We start from the raw sequence: 21,767 nt of genomic DNA, 5'->3' as shown, positions 1-21,767 counted from the left end.
CCTACAGTCTTTGGTGGTGCTCCTTAGGCAGCAAGCTGAAGGCCAAGTTTTTCAGCACAACATGCAAGGTCTTTTATGATCGCCTGCTACTTTTGTCACAGGTTTCACTTAGTCTAGGTCTTGCAGTGTCAAGTGATGGCTCCCTTGTCCCTTCACATGGAAAGCTTAGAGGTGCTGCAGCGTCAGACATTCTTTTCCCTCTTTGATTTGTTCTTTATTTCATTGAGATTCTGAGTCTTGCATCATTTCAAAGAAAGGATACCCTCTTCATTTTGGAGCTGTGTTTGCGATAGCTTCACAACTGGGAAAATGCATAAATAATGTACAAAAGAATAAAGACTTCTGAATGGAGTGAAAAACAAGCTTTTAAGGTGGCTCTAGGGGAGGATAAACATGTCTAGCCTATAATAATTGGCTAGTTCGGGAATTATTGCCTACAAAGTGAACGACACTCACGGTTGTTAGGCCGGCAAGAACCACCTTGTCCTCGCCTGCAGTCCAAGGCGGGATCAGGGAGGCTGAGCTGTTCCTTCTCAGTAGCAAAACACACACGGTGTCTGCTCTAGAGAAGCAGGCCATGTGCCTGTGAGGAAGGGAAGGTAACAGGTGACAGCCTTCCTCTAGTGCAACAAACAGGTTTTTGTTTTTGTTTTGTTTTTTAGTTTTCTTTTTTTAAAGTTCTCCTATAGGGGTTTCTTAAAAAGAAAACCTGAAGGTGGAGAAAGTTGGTCCAAGAATATCCACAGGACAGAGAGGAAAAACAGCTATATTTTCAGCACACAAACAATTCCATTTGAATTAATGGGTTGAATACAGAAGTATTATGTAAGCCCCTAATTTGGCTAGTGTCTGTATTTCTTAATATAGTAACATTATTAATGTCTGTCCCCTAAGACTGTGTAAATCTGAACCCCTGTGTTATTGGCCAGTTGGAAATAATAACGTAAACAGCCTCTGTTGGCCTAATTATGTATCTGTACACAGAATACTTTGTCAAACTGTAAATATTTTAATATTCATTCAGGGCAAAAGGCTTTGCCAAACTAAATACTGAAATTACTCTGTTGTTTTGAAACAGAATATATAATAACCTAACATTTAAAGGTATTATTTGGAAAGAAAGAAGCTTGGGCTGGAATTTTCCATGATCATTTTCTTTGCTCTACTCCACAGAAACACTAAGAATGAGATTGATCTGCTTTACCCATATAATGGCTGCATTTTCTTTCTTCACTCTGCTGACAAATCCAAAGGCGGGTTCTATGTAGAGTTTATTTCTGATGGGTCTTAAAGAATGAGGAGAATTTAGTAAGGGAGACTGGAAAATAACGTCCAAGCTGTAAGAATGGACAATGGGAGCAACGTGAATGACAAGAATGAAAAACTGCAGTGCGTTCAGGAAGCAGTGCGTCATTTGGTTGGAGTGGGCTGCCTGGAATCATGGCAGGTAGCCTTGCTTTGCCTGCCTGTGCTGAACAATGCAGAGTTGGCACACCTGCATTGTTCTAGTCCATTAATAACAGGGTAGAGACTGTTCAAAAGGAAGGAGAGAGAGAGCATTATTTCTTCATGGGGTGGAGTGGGGCTCATTCTCCCAGGTGAGTTAATGCCATAGGGTTGGAGTGTTACGTTCAGATAAACAGTGGAGAGAAATGGGAAGGCGTTAAGTAGTTGAACTGGTGTTTCAGAGTCATTTGAAATAAAATATATTCATCTATTAAAAAATAGCTGGTGGAAAAGTGAAAGGCTGTAGAAGAGAATCTTCTAAGTGGAAGAGCTTGGTACTCCTTAGCCAAAACACTATGATTTACAAACAGGGGAAAACCACATTCATTTCCTAGGCGGTCGGTAAGCTTAACTGGGCAGGTATAAATCACCTCCCTGAGTATTAGATGATGTTCTCCTGGTGGTTAAGACCTGAATGCCCCCTAGGTCCCCTAATCTAAGCATGATTTATGGCCAGGATTCAAATTCTTTGCTGTGGCTGTAGCTCGGGACTTGTTCCTTTGACCCCAACATTCTATGACAGGCCCCACAGTGGATGCTGGAAATGGGAGGAGAGGGGCTGTCACCTAATCTCAAAGTCACAGGACCAGGATCCCTGCCACTTCAGATCCCCTAGGACTGGAACTCCTGTAATCTCTTGTTTTAGAATAGGGTAGGGCGGGGCAGGAGAGCTTTACAAAGGAGCCAGGATGGATGAGGTTTATTTTACTAGTCACTTCATTCATTTCTTTTCATGAAAGCAGCATATTTGAGCGTGAAAACTATGTTAGATCCCGTGGATTGTGCTGGGAGAGTGGAGGGGCCAGGTCGTGGATCACTGCCATGACCAACAAGAGGGGGTGAGTGCCACAGCCTGTTGGATGACTCGCAGGAAATGCTTGTCTGCCAGAACACAGTATTTCAACTTTGGCTTTCACTGTACAAATTCCCTGAATGACAATAATGATGGGGGAAGGGGCGGCGGGAAACATGGGACATGAAAGGAAAGAGATGGGAGAAACTAAATCTGCAGGGGAAATGCAGTTACCAGAGTTTAAGTGAAACTAACGGCTTGTAGATGCAAGCAGGGAGGCAGAGGGAGGGAAAAAGGCTGGGCTTAAGCACCCTGCTACTGGGATTTAGACAAAGGCGGTTTGATAGAGGCAGAGAGCGAGGCGGGATCAGTTGCTAATATCAGCATGGGGACAGAGCCAGCAGCTGGACTCTCGGCATGAAACAGAATAAATTCACAGCGTTTCCTTCAGGTTAGGAATGACTGGAGTATGTACCAAAATAAGAACTCAGAGGAAAAAGTAAGTTTGGGAAAGAGCTCACGGGTTTTCATGGTTTTTGAAATCTCGCTCCTCTTTGAGGCATGTCTTCATCAATGCGTTACCTCTTCATAGTTTCTGTCTCTTGTGTAATCATTTTTATCGTGTTCTACGTATTCAGCTTTGGGGGTGAGCAAAGTTTCCAGAGGCTAAATAATTCGGACACTTTGATGCTGACTCAAGTTTGCACATCCTTTATCAAAGGCAAAACACCTTTCCTGTGGAGAAACAAACTAATGATATATGAGAAGCCTTCTTGCAAAGAATACCTGACCCAGAGCCACTATATCATGGCCCCCTTATCTAAAGAAGAAGCTGAATTTCCTTTGGCGTATATAATGGTCATCCATCACAATTTTGATACCTTTGCAAGGCTCTTCAGGGCAATCTACATGCCCCAGAATGTCTACTGCGTGCATGTGGATGAAAAAGCGACAGTCGAATTTAAAGAGGCAGTGGAGCAATTACTGAGCTGCTTCCCAAATGCTTTTCTGGCTTCCAAGATGGAGCCAGTTGTCTATGGTGGGATTTCCAGGCTCCAGGCTGACCTGAACTGCATCAAAGATCTTGTGGCCTCGGAGATCCCATGGAAGTACGCCATCAACACCTGTGGGCAAGATTTCCCCCTGAAAACCAACAGGGAAATAGTTCAGTATCTGAAAGGATTTAAAGGGAAAAACATTACCCCAGGGGTGCTGCCCCCAGCTCATGCAATAGGTCGGACCAAATATGTCCATCGCGAGCACCTGGGCAGAGAGCTTTCCTATGTGATCAGAACCTCAGCTCTGAAGCCGCCTCCTCCCCATAATCTCACCATTTTCTTTGGCTCTGCCTATGTTGCTCTATCAAGAGAGTTTACCAGCTTTGTCCTCCAGGACCCACGGGCTGTTGATTTGCTCCAGTGGTCCAAAGACACATTCAGTCCCGATGAACATTTCTGGGTGACGCTCAATAGGATTCCAGGTAGGTGAGAGCCCTTATTTCATGTGATGACGATGCGCCACACTTGAAAAGGCCTTTGGGGAGCCTGCTCCTTTTTATCTGAAGTAGAAGATGAAAACTGAAATATGTAGTTCTCACCCTAATCCTTTCTAAATGCAGAGTGATATTTTCTATGCAACACTGTGATATTCTAGCACAGCCATATAATACCTTTCAGTGGTATTGCTTTGCAGTTCATCATGTTCTTTTGCACTTATCATCTTATTAAATCTTTCCCACAATAGATATTATGGTCTCAATTCCCACTGGAGTTCCTTCCTTCCCCTAAGTTTGTCAAACTTGCTCTTACCCCAGGGCCTTTGCATTGGCCATTTTCCTGCCTACCTTCACAGGTTCTTTCTTATCAGCCGGATATCTGAAGTTGGGCCATTTTCTTTGTTGTTAACTGCTGTAGCCGCAATGCTTAAAACACGTAGTAAATTCTCAATAAATATTGGGTTGTTGGAAAAGTCATGATGCATTTTTGCAACAAAAAACAGAAAAAATACGTCATGACTTTTCCGACAACCCAATATCTATTAGGTGAGTGAATGAATGGATGAATGAATAAATGGCAAAGCACAAGGTTTTACTGTGGCACCACAGTGACCTCCCTAAGACTCAGTGAGCTGAGAAATATTTGGATTCATGCATATGCCATATCATAGGTGTAGAGTCTAATATATATGTATATATATACATATATATGAATGTATTTTTTTACTTCAGATAAAGAATGAGATTCTAGGAGATGCTCCTTTCTTTTTCATCAAAACATTTCTACTTTACTAATGGACCAGATCTATTATTTTAAAACTATATAAAACACGATAGAATTTCTTCTGAAGGAAATAGCAGACTTTGGACTCAATGAGAAATACAAAATGGATCTCTGATGAACTCTACAGCATTATTATAGCAAGAGAAAAGCAATCATTGTTCTGGTTGTTGGGGGACTGCCAAGTTGGAAACACTGGTAGGTGCTCTCAGGCTGCAGGGCAGGGCCTGCTGGGCGATAAACACGCCAGCTTTCTCTGGAAAATATTGTGTTTGGACTCTGAATCCCAGGGCAACTGGCCTGGGGAACAGGACTGGCTCTTGTCCTGTCTTTCTCTCTTTCCTGACCTTCCTCTCCCCACAACCACCTTTTTTTTTTTTTTAAACTTTTGTCTGTTATTTCTGTCATTGGCATCTAATTTGGGAGTCTTAGGTACGAATTTGGGAGGCTGGTTTTCATAGTTAAATATTTATTCCCTTTTTCTTTTCATTATTCCCTCAAGATTTATAAAAGTTTGGGTCTACCCATATGGTTCTTTAGATATTACACTGAAACGAAGACATTTTGTATCTTATCAAAAGCCTGGGTAAAAACCTGGGTTTTGGTTAGTTTTAAGTGTCTGTAGTTACTTTGAAAAAAGGACTGTCAGTCTCAGCAGTGTCAAATCAGTGTAAGAAAATTAAGGAAAAAAGAAACTTTCAGTTGCCTTCTTGTTCCCCCTAACCCCCTTCTCCTTTCCAGCTTTAGTAAAATAGACAAGGTTGGAGGCCAAGAATGGCACCTGGATCGGTGCAGGAGAGAAAACCATTTTTGCTGTAGGTTTGCAGTGTGGCACACTGGCTTCTGCCCTGTCCCAGCAACAGTATGACCCCATGTAAATCACGGAATCTCTTGGAACCTCAAATCTCCTAGCCACAAAATGAGGGCACAGGTAGGAAGATCCATTTCATCCCTACACATGCTTTTCTTTGCAGAAAACATAATGCTCTGAAGCACATAAACACCCAGCACACAACTACCTGGTATTTGTAGAAAGGTGGAAATACTGGTGAATCTGGCGTTGCTAATTAGCTCTGGTGAATGCATTCCGTTCCTCTTGTAGGAAACTGGAGGTGAGAGTTCTGCCAAGAGAGCATCTCTCCTGGGAGGCAGGTGAGCACAGGCTGGCTGTGTCAGTGGGCTGTCAGGTCTTTCTGGAAGGCAAGCTTTTCAGGATAACGTGACATTTCCTGGGGCTTTGTCTCCTTCTCTTCTTAGACTCTGGATGCTATTCTGGTTCAGGCAGACAGCAGCATCAGGATATCTTGCTCACAGGGGGGCCTTCCTGAATTACAAGTGATTTAAAGAAAAGACATCAAACACTCTAGCCCCAGTATTGGCTAGCTCATCTTCAAAGGCAATGTAAAATTCAAGGAAGTCCAGTGGCTTTATGCTAGAGGGTTCACTGTGATTTAAGATTTGGTGTGTGAATCTGCTTCTTTATTACCAGACACACTTTAACTATATCAGGTCTTCTATTTTCTTTTCTTTTTTAAAAAAGATTTTATTGGGGAATTGGGGGAGGGGAACAGCGTTGGGGAATCAGAGAAGGGGAACAGCGTTGGGGAATCAGAGAAGGGGAACAGACAAATTGCTGTCCTTCTGTTCTTCAGTATAGTTGTGGACGACATCGCTTCACTGGCCCATGTAGGTATTTTATCATTGCGCTCTTCCCGGGCGAGGCAGATCGGTCACCGGCCACTGGGCGGCCGCTCATGGTGGCTCTTGGCAGCTCACGCCAGCTACCGGCTGCTCACACCAGCTGCCAGCCACTCACTGTAGTTTTATGACAGCCCACTGCAGCCTCACTGCAACCTACGCAGTCGCTGGTTTGACTCAGGGCAGCCCAGCTCCAGGTTGAGCTGTTGCTCACCTTCTTAGCTGTAGAAGGCGCAGCATCACTGGCCTTAATGTGGGATCTGAACCAGGCCCTGATGCTCAGAGCTGGTGTCCTAAGCCAGCTCTTAACCAACGTGCCACTCGGCTGGCCCAGCTCTTCTATTTTCAATATCTTGTTTTAAGGGGAAAAGTTCTTCAGTAAATACAGCATAAACATCTTTTTATTGCAAATAGGCAAGGCTAGTGAGTGCTGTTTCTTCCTTCCTCAAAGTTTCCTTCTCTCTTTCTCTTAAACATCCTAAAGTGTCTTTGTTAGAAAGATCCTGCATAGGCATATCAGGTTTCCCCAAACATCCACAAGATTAATATGGCCAAGGCGATGATTAGTACCTTATAATGAGATACCAGAAAGCAAAGTGAAAACAGTTAAAAATTGGTGAGACTCAATAGAAAATATATTCATAGAGATAGCACTAAATCACATAGCTTCACAATTTAAAAAAAAAAAAGTCTTTCTAATGAGGAAATGACTTCTCTCTTGGTTTTCAAGCCTTAGGATTTTCCCATACTGCATTCGAAATAGAAATGGTGGGGCCAGAAGGAGTCCCTTGGGGGCCCCAGTCTCATATCCTTTTTCAGGGGAGGCCAGACTGAGTGGCTGTCATTCCATCCTCTGTGACTCCTGTACAGACGGAATGTCTACACCTCCCTCTCTGGCCATATTCTCAAAGGAAACTGTCCAGGAGCACACATTTCTTTGACTCATACTATAGAATATCAAGCTCTGCTAGCAGTGCCTCACCCCAAATTCTTGTGCCTGCTTATATTTTTTACCTTCTCAAGTCTTTGTAATCATTGCTACTATAGCACCTTAAGAAAAGCCTATTTTCTCTAGCTTTTCTGGTTGTTCCTCTAGTATTTTCTTTTGCCTACCTGCCCCAGACAGGAGTGCCAGAGATCATTTAGATTTTTGCTTTAAACCTTGTTAAATTGTTTAGCATCTGCAGAAGCTGCTTGTGGTCTAGTTTTTTTGCAGTCCGTTCCTATGACTAAATTGTCTTGTTGTCCCACTTCAGGGCAGGTCCATCTCTAATGAAAAGGCCACACTGCTACATACTTTGGCTTCAGCTATGTTTTTTTCTCTCACTGCATAAGTCTGTTCTTTTGAATTTTCGCTCACGCATTATTCTGACCTTTCTCATGCCATGATATTTTTCTTCCATAAGAATGGTTTCATTTGCCTCTCTTCCTTTTTCCATTTTGTATACATTTTTTTCAGAGCTCCTTTGTCAAACAAATTATCTTGACCTCAGAAGTGACCACAGGATCACATTTCCTCCTTTTTCAATTCTAAAAATAGCATGTTTCCTACTTCAATTTATTTTGCATTTTAAACTTAGAGTTTTATTTATATATGCACATTCTTTGGGAGTGTGTTAAGACTCTAAGTTGTGACAGAAATGCAACTCAAAGTTGCTTAAACAGACACTAGAACTTACTGAGTCATGGAATTAAGGTGTTCAAGGAGGGGCTCCAAATGAAGCTGAATCAAGGGTTGGAACAATATATTCAGGAACTTTCTTGCCAGGTCGTCTCTCTGTGGGGAGACCGACAATCCCTGTTGCCCAGGTCTGACGGTGGGTCCTGGGAATGGGCCTCTCAGTGCGGAAACCAGGAACCTCCCAGACAGACTGGGACAATCTGGTCACTCTATCTCTTTGCCTCTGTCTGTGTTGGCCTCATTGAGGCAGGTGGTCCCCATATGGTGTCAGAGATGGCCAGCAGTAGCTCCAGGTGTTTGGTTCTGACAGCTGGCACTCCTGGGGGATAAGAAAGTCTTTTGCCTAATAGTTACAGCAACAGCTCGGGGGAGTCCTCAGATTGGCTCTGCTTGGCTCAAATCCCTGTCCATAAACAAATCAGGGGGATGAAGAATGCTGACTAGCTGTTCTGGGGCTGCTTTCCCACACTAGAGCTAGAGGTGAGGGGCAGGCTGCAGTGGAGTGCTGCTGGGCAGACAAAAGCGTAAGCTCACTGCAAGATAGTTCCTTGTCCTGCAGGCAGAGTGGAAATGTCCATATGATATCAGAGGGGCAAGGTTTAATGTGATATGTAGCTTTAAGCACTTGAACTGTTTTAACTTGGAAAATGCTAATTAAATTATCTTTGTGGAAAGTGGCATGATCTCAACAAGCGTACAGCTTTTTCCTCATAAAAACATTTTTAGTAATGTTCCTTTATTATATTTGGATAGTACTTAGTTTGCAAAAGGATTTCTTATACATTAACTCCTTTACTCTTTAAAAGAACCCTGTAAGAGGAGGACTATTGTTCCAATTTTGCAGATGAGAAAATTTAAGATTAAAATATGTGACTTGTCCAAAGGCAAATAGTACATGTACCTAGCAAGAAGTAAGAATAAAAAGAAACATCCAGGAGAAGGAGAGTTAAGACTTATGTTATACATTTATATTAACTTAAACCTAGTTTTACGAATTCTTCTTTTAATTATTGCAACACAAGTGTTCCGAAGATGAAACTTAGCTAATTCTAAGTCTTATTAAGCTGATGGAACGATTCTGTAATTGGACCCACCCAAGCATGTTCTCTCTTGTCCCTTATGCCATCTTGATATTTAGCTCTTTTCCCCCAAACTTTAAGGCTTTTTCATGTAAGCAGAAGGTACAGGAAAGATGAGGGAACTAATGTTTACTGAACATTTGCCTGTGGGTCTGCATTATCTCAGTTTAAGCTTCACAAAAATTTTGTCCGGTTGGTATGTAAATCCAAATTTACATATATGAAGGTGGAATCAGGGTGAGTAATGTATCCTTCTCCAAAAACAGGAAGCACAGTAGAGAGTGTGGGCAGTGGGCACCTCAAATTCTACACACTCAAAACTCAACTCATGTGCTCCTGAATTCATCACCACCCTCTGTTAGCTCTGACTTATAGGTGGGCTTCTTTCACTCCCTATTTTTCACCACCTCGATCCCTGTCACTTTGCTCTTCCCTGGAGCTTGGCTTCCAGAGTCAGAGAGAACCAGGTTGGAACCCTAGCTCCTCCATCACTAGCCACGTGACCTGATCTTTTTTTTCCCCCCAAAGATTTTATTGGGGAATTGGAGGAGAACAGAGTTGGGGAATTGGGGAAGGGGAACAGACAAGTTGCTGTCCTTTTGTTCTTCAGTCTAGTTGTGGAGGGCGTCGCTTCACTGGCCCATGTTAGTATTATCATTGCACTCTTCCTGGGTGAGGCAATCACCCGCCAGCTGTCCTGGCCACTCACTGCGGCTCACAGCAGCTCTCGCTGGCTGCTGGCCACTCACGGTAGCTTATGGCAGCCCACTGCAGCCCTACTGCAGCCTACACCGTCGCCGGCAACTCACAGCAGCCCAGCTCCAGATCGAGCTGTTGTTCAGCATCTTAGCTGTAGAGGGCGCAGCATCACTGGCCCTCATGTGGGATCCAAACCGGGACCCTGCTGCTCAGGGCTGGCTTCCCAAGCCAACTCCTAACCAATGCACCACTCGGCCGGTCCCCATGTGACCTGATCTTTATAAAGCTCAGTCTTAGAGTTGTGTTGTGGCATAAATGTGAAAGCATGGATCCTGGAGCCAGATTGCCCGAATTTGAATCCCTGCTTTGCCATTTGTAAGCTGTGTGACCTTGGACAAGCTACCTAAATTTGGGGGCCTCAGTTTCCCATGTACAAAATGGTGAAAATAATATTTATATCGCATACGTGAGGTTTAAATGAGTTGGACGCATGCCTGGCACATATTTTAAGTGTTGGCTTTTATTATTGTGATTATTGTTATTATCATTTAATCAATATTTATGAATCACTAGACACTGGGTTATAGTAGTGAATAAGACAAATAAGGCCCCTACTGTCATGGAGTATATATTCTAGAAGTGGGAGACAGATAATAAAAAGTAGACAAGATAATTAAAAATTATGGTAAGTGCTATAAAGAAAATGCAGGCAGGAACAAAAAAAGGAAACGCAGGCTGATATGGGAAAGGACCTACTTTATTTAAAATTTTTTTTTATTATTAGATTTAGGTGTACAAAACAATGCAATAGTTATACTTTTCACCCCTCACAAAGTGACACCCCCTTTCCCCCAATCAACCGCCCCCTCCCCCGATACACATATCTATCACAATTCCATCGACTCCACTCCCTGCACTGTACTCCACATCCCGTGACCACATATATATCAAATCTTAGTTGACACACAGCGTTATTCAACAGCAGCTTCAGATGTACAGTGCAGTGGTCAGGCCTCTACACCGTCTACGAAGTGGTCTTCCTAACAAGACATGAGTCCATCTGACCCCCTAAAAAATATTTACAATATTATTGATTATACTCCCGGAAGGGACCTACTTTAAATGGGGTGCATCAAGGGAAGCTTCTTGGCAAAAGTAGCATACAAACTGCACTTCCTGTGTGAGAACCAGCCATCCATCCACCTGGGAAAGGGTTCCAGGCAGTGGGATGAGGGCTTGCAAAAGGCCCTGAGGTGAGCGAGAAGAGCCCCTGTGCTCAGGAGCCAGAACAGCAGCCCTGTGGCTGTGGGAGTGAGCAAGGGCGAGGGCTGGACCTGGCATGAGGTGGGCAAGGCCCTTGTGTGAAGGCTACAGGGGTCATGTGACCTGGAGGACCCTGTTCAGAGGGTTATTGGCAGAAGCAGCAAGACAATGTGTGCAAGTATTGGGCACAGTGCCGGGTACAGAGTAAATACTCCATAAACTGGATCTGGATATTGGTCTCCCCTCCATTTCTGGTGCCACCATCCATCTATTTTTATCTCTCTCCTACAATGGTCTAGTTCCTTTCTAACTACTTTCCCTGACTCCATTCTCAGCCTGCTTAAACCCACTACCACAGTGACAGAATGACCTTTATAAAAATTCACCTTGATTACATGATTATCTCTCTCTCCTTCTTGGGAAACCTTCTGTGGATCCCTATCCCCTCCCATGTAGCATCTTAGCCTCTTCATTGGGCCCAGGAAGCTCCCTGAGATCTGGCCCCTTGGCCTTTCCAGACCTTCCCTCACCATGTACCCCATCCCGTACTGCACTCCAGCTCTACTGCATGGCTTGTGGGTCCCAAATGTGCCCCTTCCACCCTCCCTGCCTCGAGGCATGTCAGGATGCTCTGGAATGTTCTTCCTTCCTCATCTGGCTGATATGTGCTTTTCTTTTAAGATTCAACTTAGAGTCACATTCTTCAAAAAGTCTTTCTTAAATATTGCTCCTGTGGACTTGCCACGCTTGCATCACAGTCGTATTCTTAGTCTTGCAGTGCTTGTATTCCTAGTGGCTTCTAGACTGAGCTTCAAGGGGAGCACCTGCACCTGCTAATTTTTGTTTTCCTTATACCCAGCACACAAACAGTGCTCAATACAACAGAGTCTCGGCTGATATTCATTTAACTTGCACAAACTCAACTGTACACACACACACACACACACACACACACACACACACACACACACACACACACACATTGTATGTAACTTCAAATGGTGTCGGCCATCCCACTCTGCCCTCCGCTCCATCCGGTGAGCATTGAGTCTGGAGTCCAGAGTAAGCGTGACTTACTGCTCTTTCCCATGCTGGGTCTTGGCTGCCATGGCTCATGTACGTAAAGGTACAGTGTGCATCTCATAACATAGCTGCTCAGTGTGAGCCAAGTGCTTCATCTTGTGCTCATTAGAGGAAACCACCATTTGGACTAAGATTAAAGGGAAAATTGGCTGTGTTGGAAATTTGGAAACCCTGTCACTTGAACGTGGCACATTCCCAAGGAATTTCTCCAGAGGAATTTTGACTGTATGTTGTTTTCTTTTATACACTAACCTTGCAACCTGACCTCTAAGTATATGTTGAATTTCTAGAATGGCTAGTAATTGGTTAGTTAGTGCACAAATTCAGATCATTTTACTTCTGATCCAGTGTTCTGTCCCTTATTCACAACGAAATGTATAAAATCGCTCTTTTCTAAAAATCATTTTTCCTTAGAAAGGCAGATAGGGTCAACATGTTACAAAGAGATAGTTATCAAAGACTGAAACCTTTGAACAACACTGTCACAGGATTTTGAGCTACAACTTCCAGCATTATGAAAAGGCTGTCATGTTGCCAAATGTGCTAAAGGCCATTGCTTTTATAATCCCTCTTTGAGAAACTTGTTTTTAAATGGATAATTCTGTTCATTTCCTATATTTGGTTACCAACTATTGAATTGGGACTTGGGTAAAAGTTGATTTTTAGAGCCACTCTTCTCAGTGAAACTCAGAATTAGGGAAATTTAAGTTTTCAGTAAACTCTCCTCCCTTCCCCGACGCCCCCCTCCTCCTTGAGTCTTTCCTCAGTTTGCTTTTTGGCTCTTACTGTTCTTTTTCCCTTGCTGATCTCATTTACGTGCACAGCTCAGCCCCATTTTTGTACTGATAAATCAAAATCCTTCATCATGCTCTCAGGCCCTCTCCCACGTTTCTCTCTGTCGTTTGGACATGCAGCACCTGCTGACATACTCCCCTGGCCACCTTCCTACTCCTCACCAGCACACTTCCTCAAGATCTCCGTGACTGGCACTGCCGTCCTCTCAGCCAGTTTCCCCTCGTGCAGCCCTCATATCTAATCAGAACATTCTGCACATTCTGTCTGCGATAGGTTTCCAGCGTGTATATCACCCTCCCTGTTCCCATTACCACCCTTCTGATTCTGGCCATCGTGCTTCTCACGTGGATTGTTAGACCCTTCCAAGTGGTCTTTCTGACCCAGCTCTCCCTGTTCAAACCGTTCTAACACTCTTGACATAGTTTTCTTTTTAAGGCATAGCTCTAAGAATAACTTCTCAATCCCAAAAGCTTCAGTGAATTTCAACAGTTTATTGAATTAGTCAGTATAAACATCTCCACATAGCATGCAGGATATCAACATATCCCTGTCAGATATCACCTCACTATCACTGATAACACCTCACTATTAATCTCCACTGCTGCTGTCCCTGAAAGGGACATTCCAGAAAAAACAGGAGACTTTGGTACTTTCCTGCATGTCATTCTCTTTACTTGGGCCAATCCCCTCCATCTCTCTGATTTAAATAATTTTAATGGGTCTGCATTTAATGGTTGTCATTTTCCTGACCTTTTGTTTTTCTTCAACTATGCACCCTTGTAAACCTTTGTTGTAACTCCTTTATGTCATTCTATAATATTCTCTGCATTATAATTATGAATGTAAATATCACATTACCCTGACTGGACTATAATCTCTTCAGGGTCTTTTATATTTTTAGTAGCATAGTGAGCATCCAGTGGGATAAGAATAAATATTAATTAAATTGAGTCAGATGGAAATAAAATTTTTTTTTTAAAGATTTTTATTGGGTAATTGGGGGGATGGGAACAGTGCTGGGGAATTAGGGGAAGGGGAACAGACAAGTTGCTGTCGTTTTGTTCTTCAATCTAGTTGTGGAGGACGCTGCTTCACTGGCCCAAGTTGGCACCATCATTGCGCTCTTCCCTGGCGAGGCAGATCAGTCGCTGGCTTCTGGACGGCTGCTCACTGCGGCTGCTGGCCGCTCACGTTGGCTGCTGGCTACATACGGTAGCCCATGGCAACCCACTGCCATAGGGACTGCAGCCTATGCTGTCGCCAGCAACTCACGGCAGCCCAGCTCCAGGTTGAGCTGTTGTTCAGCATCTTAGCTGTAGAGGGCAGTGTCACTGGCCCTCATATGTGGGATCCGAACCGGGGCCCTCTGGCATCCCAAGCGAGTTTTTAACCATCGCGCCACTCGGCCGGCCCGGAAATAAATTTTAATATGCCCCTCAGCTCTGCTGCTCAGTCAGCTGCAAATCACCACCCCCTTCGCCACTACTCCCATCACTACACACACACACACACACACACACACAAAGCTCAGATTCCCCTGCCAAATCCTGAGGTGTCAGCTTCAGTCAGCATCTTCTAGCCATATTCAGTTTTCCCAGGACATTTCCTGAAGACCATTTTGCTTCGGGTCAATAGCGATGGGACTATTCTCTCTCCCCCAGTTTTTGCAAAGCTTCTGGTTCATCTTGGGGTTCTCAATTTTGGGAGCATCACCGGCTCAAGCCAGACTGCTTCAGGCTGAGGCCAACCATCCGTGAGCTTACCAACTGGTGTCTGACTCTGCACCAAAGAAGGAAAAAAACAGCCCAACAGCAGAGAGGCCTCTGCTTTATAACCAATCTGAGTTTTTATAAGGCTACTTCTTTGATGGATTTCATCTATTATTTGGTGAAGCAAATGCCCTGCTAAGATTTTTGGTGATTTTTTTTTCCCCTCCTGAGTCTCAGAGTGAACAATTTGCAACCTTAGAAAGCTAAATCCAAAGCAGCAAGTAATAATATTGATTACTTTCCTAACTAACCATTTCTTAATGGGATTACTCAATGCCAGAGCCACTTACAGGCCTCTCTTTCTCTCATCTTCTGACCCACATGGTATGTAGCATTCTTTTTTGAGATGCTTTTGAACAAAACCATGAGTGGCAGAAGGTTGTCCCCAAATAGATTTACCCTGTATCCACTTTAGTGCCACATTTTCAGAGAATGGGCAGATGATATCCATTCCCCATAATCTTCCTCTTCAGCCAGATTTAAAACATCAGAACTTAACCATGAACATATTGGAAGATAAAGCTGTCACCCTCACTAAGCAAGCTGGGTCGTCCTAACCAGTCCCCTCTCCTATTTATCTCCTCTTTAGCTACTCCTTCCTTAGCCCCAATCTGTGAATAATTCCTCTTTCATTGAAATTCTGTAATGCTCTCCTCAGTTAAGCGAGGGCTCCTTCTTTGAGTTTCTTGTGCTTCTACAGAGTGAAGGCCTCCTGCCTAGGATTCTAAATGCTCTCCCACGTCCCATGCAAAAACTGCCCACCCTGGACCCTAAGGTCCTGGCCTGATTCTGGGTGGTGTTCTAGAGAGGCTGGATGCCTCCCTGCCTGATTCCTACTCTCTCAGGACTGCGGTCTGTCTGAGCTACCTGCCTGCCCCTTCACCTCCACCCCTTCTAATTTATCTCTGGTTAATTACCCTACCACATTTTGGATTTTTCCCTGCACTTTATCCATCTAAACATCACTCCTCACTGCAGTTTTCCTGTAATAACAGCCTCCTCTTTATCCTGTGCAGAAGCTGTGGTAATCACAGCACTTAGTGCTGAAAGGAGCCTTAGGGAGCGTCTAGTTCCGATCCTAATGTTCTGCAAATTCAGAAATTGAGAGTCAGAGAGATCAAATGGCTGGTTGATTATGCTGTTCCCGTAAAATCAGTTAACATTTTCTGGCTTCATTGCCCATTTATTATAGATGTTAAAATAAGTACTTCCATTCATGAGACCCCATAGTTTTCTATTCATCCCCCTTCTGCAGAAAGATCTCTCAAGTCACATATGATGTGGATGGAGGGGATTTTAGATACACTTAACATTGTAATAACACATTTATTCTCCATTTAGGTTCTCCCATTATTACATAGGTTGTTGCTAAGGCATTCTTATATCCACTGGCGAACATCTGTGTAGTTAGAATGGTTTAAGTGCATTCTTTTAGGTTCACTGTAGAGCTAACCCACACATGTTAGCCATTTTGTCCCCGTGCCTTAGTGGTTTGGAGAAGGGTCATGTAGAGTTTCATGCACGACAGTTTGCAGACTTTTGATGATCAGCATGTTTCCCCCACCCAGGTTAATGGTTTAAACATTTCTTTTCCTTCCACACTGATCAGTTATCGAATCCCCTCTAGTCAGTATATCTTTCAGCAATGAGTGGGTAGGACAGATGATGTCTTGGGTGACCAGTTTGTCCTGGTTTGCCCAGGACCTTCCCAGTTTTAACACTGAAAATCCCATGGCCTGGGGAATCCTTCACTCCAGGGCAAACCGGGACAGGTGGTCACCCTAAATTCCGCCGTCACACATTCCTGCTCACCTTCCCAATGCCCAGGGCATCTCAGGATGGAGAATTAGTGCCCTAGACATTTATGTTTCACATAACAGCACAGATCAATGAACTGGAAAAAAATTATAATCGAAACGATTCAATTATGTAGGTTATAAATCATTGAAGACACCTTGAAGGGTAGTGATTAAAACTACACTATGGGCCCTGAGGGCCCTACCCAAAGCAGACCAGGACTGAGCCTGCTCTATTTATCACAATGTTTCCATTGTTTTTGCAGAGAGAGGATAGAGTTTAAAGACGTCATCTGAAAGGAAGGATTGGTAAATATAAAATTTGAATCTAAAGCCACTTCAAGCAGTGGGAAAATCAAATGCAAAGATTTTCTTCAAAGTACAAACACAGGATACATCTTGGCAACAAATTTGTTCTAGCTTTAATTTCTAAGAAAGCAGAAGAAACATCTGCTTTTTGGAATTTATCCAAGTACTCTCTGCCATAACAAACTGTCTAAACTCAAGTAAACGACAGATTCTGTGGGAAAGAAGTTAGTTTGACAGTGGATTGAATAAATTGAAAATGACTCAAGAATTTAATAGGGCTATTAAAATTAGAAGTTGGAGGAAACCACTCTATTTTGAGATGGTTTTGTTTTCATTTATTTGAAAATGTTCAGAAGGTTATCTTCAAGATATTCATCTCTGCCATCAGCTGAATTATAAAATACTGTCTCTCAGTAGAAATACCATACAATCCCTTTTCAACTTCAACTCAACATGAAAAAATATAGGGGTGGAGGAGTTTGGAGGTATTTGGTATGAGAAGGATACCAGAAGAATATCTAGATTTGGACAGGCCTTCGACATGCAAGGTCTTCAGTCCTCATGAATTTGCAATCTTTTTTTCTCAGAGGAGACATGTGGAAACAGAGAAAAGTTGTATAGAAAGACAAAGAGTCCTCTCTTCTTTTCCTGAAAATCTAATCGAATATAGCCAAAGGTAAAATTTTTGTGGTTTTTTTTGTATGTTTGTTTTTGTTTGGGCAACTAGAGTTAAATCTAGGCAATCAACCACAAGAGGGAAAGAAATGTGCTACCCCAAAGAGGCTGCTAGGGAAGCAGGAAAAAGCAGCGTGACCCTGGAAGAATGGGGTAAGCTGGGGTGGTGGCATGTGGAATAGGAGGGTGAGAAGGTACAGAAGACTTCTTCACCAGGTTTACTTTCCACCACTTGGGAGACTAGAAACTACTCCTGTCACGTCCTGCGTGGCAAGGGCAAATGGGACACGAGAGGGGCGACGCAGATTGAATAAGAACAAGAGACAGAAGTAAGATTTAAGAGCGAGACCAAGGGACTCAGCCTTCAGAGATAGACTGAGCCCCGAATCCGGTCAACGCATGGTTTTTATTGATTATTTTCAAGGAAGTAAACTGCTATGCTGTGAGTCATTAACCGGGTATTCTTGTGTGCCTTAAGGCCTTTTCCATTGACCTTTTCCCAGTGTACTCCAGCAAATGCTATGCCTTCGTACTCTACCACACTACCACAGGACATAATTACATGTCCTCCCAGGGGAGACAGCTGATATCATTCCATCAGGTCCCAGTCAGGCCGAGACACCCCCCCACCCCAGAGCTTTACAGATATCATTCCATCTGGCCTCAGTTTTCCGAGACACTCTCTCGACTAATGGGTCAGAGGCTAATGCAGAGGGGGTGGTCTAAGAATCGGCTGTAGGGCGACATACTCCTTTTTAAACATTGGGAAACTAAGACACAGTGATCCCAAGAAACTTTCTCAGGGTCACATAGTAACAGCAGAGCCAGATCTTAAAACCTGCTCCAAAGCCTTGGATGTCACCACCATACTGTGAATTGTCTCCACTATTAGCTTTCTGCAGGGCACAGCAGCAGGCTGGTTCTCTGAAGAGGTAACCGAGGTAGATGCAATTAGAAAGAACAGGCTCAAGAGGCTGCAATGGGAAATGAAGGGCAGCTCCCCGCTCCGGGGAGGGGAGAGGCAGCAGAGGCTTGAGGCTGCGAGTGAGAAGGACGGCCTGGAGGCCTCCTGCCTGGGCTTGGGGATCTTTTCGGCATAGAAGGACCCTTCACGCACAGCTGTTTCTTTTTTAAAGAATTATTTTCATTATATTAAATTTATTGGGGTGACATTGGTTAATAAAATTATATAGGTTTCAAGTGTACAATTCTATAATATATCAGCTGTATGTTGCATTGTGTGTTCACCACCCAAAGTCAAATCTCTTTCTGTTACCATATATTTGACCCCTTTACCCTTTTCTACCTCCCCTTCCACTCCCATTCCCTCTGATAATCACTGTCCTGTTGTCTGTGTATATGAGTTTTTGTTTGTTTGTTTGTCCATTTGTTGCTTTCAGTTATATATCCCACATATGATTGAAATCATCTAGTTCTTGACTTTTTTCATCTGACTTATTTTGCTTAGCATGATAATCTCAAGGCCCATCCATATTGTCACAAATGGCAGTATTTCATCTTATGACTGAATAGTATTCCATTGTGTGTGTATATATATATATATATATACACACACAAATTACATCTTCTTTATCCAATCATCTATCAAAGGACACTTCAGTTGTTTCCATGTCTTGGCCACTGTGAATAATGAAGGATAGCTGTTCCTCACTAAACCTACTTAGGAAGGTGGACAGGGTGTTTCGTGTCCTAGATAAGCTGAGACTGGCAACACAGGGAGAGGTGCCTTAAGATTTGTTGAGCACTTTCTATGTGCAAGGCATTGTTCTAATAAGCTCTTTTTATGTACTAACCTATTTAAATCTCTTAACCCTATGAGGTCAGTGTTCTTAATATCTCCATTTTATAGAAGAAAAGACACCTAGGCATATTGTTCAGGGTTTCTGCACTATAACCCAGATGGTTATAGAAGGATGATCAACATTACTGTTTTCCCTCATTTCACATTTCTTCATTGGGAAAGATTCAGAAATTATAGGTGATTGCAAAGACTCTGATATTGCAAAATTTAGGCCTGGAGGAACATGATTATAATCTAAAACAAAGATCAGCAAACTGTATACAGCCCGAGGGCTAACTCTGGCTTTTTTTTTTTTGGACTGCTCACAAGCTAAGAATGATTTTACATTTTTAAATGGCTGGAAAAAAAAATCAAAAGCAGACTATTTCATGACATGAAAATGATATGACATTGAGACATTGATGCCCATAAACAGTTTTAGCAGGGCCTATTGTTATGTCTACTTTCATGAGACAGTAGCAGACTTGAGTGGTTGCCTCAGAAACCAAATGGCCCACAAGTCTAAAATATTTACTGCCTGGTGCTTTTTTTTTTTTTTTAAGATTTTTATTGGGGAATTGGGGGGATGGGAACAGTGCTGGGGAGTTGGGGGAAGGGGAACAGACAAGTTGCTGTCCGTTTGTTCTTCAGTCTAGTTGTGGAGGACGTTGCTTCACTGGCCCAAGTTGGCACCATCATTGTGCTTTTCCCCGGCGAGGCAGATGAGTCGCCGGCTTCTGGATGGCCACTCACTGCGGCTGCTAGCCACTCACGCTGGTTGCTGGCTACACACGGTAGCCCATGGCAACCCACTGCCACAGGGGCTGCAGCCTAAGCTGTCGCCGGTGACTCAGGGCAGCCCAGCTCCAGGTTGAGCTGTTGTTCAGCATCTTAGCTGTGGAGGGCAGTGTCACTGGCCCTCATATGTGGGATCCGAACCGGGGCCCTCTAGTGTCCCAAGCCAGTTCTTAACCATCGCTCCACTCGGCCGGCCCCTGCCTGGCTCTTTACTGAAGTGCTGACCCCTGATGTGACTCATGTGGTACACATATTTGCCTAAAATTTCTTAGGAAAACTTTTTGTCATAATTGAATTTTCTAGATAAACGAAAGCCTACCCTTTAGTACACAAAATGGTTAATTTAAAAAAACTATTTTGAATAAAACTTTCAGAAATTGATATGTTCATATTTCTATTTCGCTAAATGTTAGGACTCTGTTTGTTTACAAAGAAGGTTTGGTTGGCCCAATGTTTGCCTTGATCATCAGTATTCAAGCCCTTTCATGGATGTTAACTTATTTGATAATTATAAATGCTAGCGGTATTGATTGACTGTAATAAAATGGTCATTGTGCTGTACAAATGCCGGTTATCCTTTCATTGAATGATCTTGCACCGATTGACTTCTGGAGTTTTTCTTGAGCTTACTTCCTTTTCAGTCCATCAACTACTGCTGACAATACGATGTCTGAATCTCCCAGTTCTACCTTTTTCTAATTTGTGACTTCTTACGTGCTTAGGTCTGAGAAGGTTTAAGATTGTGTCTAAAATAGGCTAAGCCTCAAGAGGGGTGTAAGCCTTTGATGCTTACACCTAAGGTGATAAGCTGGCATTCTGAAGGCCAAACGCAGTCTTCAGGATGCACGTGTGTGTGTGTGTGTGTGTGTGTGTGTGTGTGTGTGTGTGTGTGTGCTTCTGTCTTAACATTTTGTTAATTACTTGATAACATTTAGAGTTTGGGAAATTTTTTTTTTTTTATAAAATTCAGATTTCTCACTTCTCTTAAAATATCTGAAAAGCTGGCAGTTACTGGTCCTATGATCCAGCATGGTGTTGAGAAGGAGCTGCTTGCTTTAGGGGGGCACAGGCTCTTCACCAGGGTCCCCACTCTCCCTCCGTGCCCATGACACCTTGGCCAAGTGTTAGCTGCCACTTGTGAACTCACCAGCCCTGTTTTTCATTCCCTCCAATCAGCTTCACTTACTTTTTTCATTTACCTGTCTGTACACATTTGAGTGTGTGAATCCAGCCTACAACATGTGATCACTGTTTTGGTTGCCAGGAGACCTTTTCTTATTTACTTTCTGTGTCTCACTTGTGCCCAAAGAGTTTGAGGTTGCCAGACTGATGCAACCAAAGCCTTAGATGGGGAGCAGAATGGTGTAAAGTTGGTGGACACGAGGGGCCCATCAAAAGCATTGCCTTGATTAAGTAGCCAATAATTATGCAAAAAGAAGCAATCTGAGGTAGAGGAGAACTATAACAGCTTGGGAACAAGTCAGGCCAGGATTCCAACCATACCTCTGCATTCACTTTTGTGTGTAATGGCCCAGCTGGGGTGGATGTAAGGTTAATGGGAACTGACTGTCAGGGAAAAAAGCCCCCAGATAGCAGTCTTTTATTTTAATGTTCACCTGAGTTGATTATGTGTTGTTAGCTGCTGTCCTTGTACTGTCTCTTTGTTTGGACAATACACGTGATCCTGGGGCAGAGAGGTAGGGAGTGATACAAAATGTCCACTCGAGGACAGTTTTCAATATGTTA

General features: G+C 43.3%; 1 protein-coding gene across 4 annotated transcripts in view; it reads left to right on the top strand.

The window, feature by feature from the left end:
• GCNT2 (glucosaminyl (N-acetyl) transferase 2 (I blood group)) overlaps nucleotides 1–21,767 on the top strand; it is a 98,405-nt gene that overhangs the window by 37,431 nt on the left and 39,207 nt on the right. Inside the window, exon 1 of one of the 4 annotated variants that reach the window (XM_019633919.1) lies at nucleotides 2,422–3,779. The exons of the other annotated variants lie outside the window; for them this stretch is intronic. Within the exon in view, the coding sequence (XP_019489464.1) occupies nucleotides 2,861–3,779 (919 nt within the window). The 5' untranslated portion in view covers nucleotides 2,422–2,860. Of the gene's footprint in view, nucleotides 1–2,421; nucleotides 3,780–21,767 lie in introns of those variants that run through there. 4 annotated transcript variants of the gene reach the window in all.

Source organism: Hipposideros armiger, unplaced genomic scaffold (assembly GCF_001890085.2).
Source record: "Hipposideros armiger isolate ML-2016 unplaced genomic scaffold, ASM189008v1 scaffold_1438, whole genome shotgun sequence".
Classification (NCBI taxonomy): Eukaryota; Metazoa; Chordata; class Mammalia; order Chiroptera; family Hipposideridae; genus Hipposideros; species Hipposideros armiger.
Note: the sequence above shows the minus strand (reverse complement) of the source record. Positions and strands in the feature narration are given on the sequence as shown.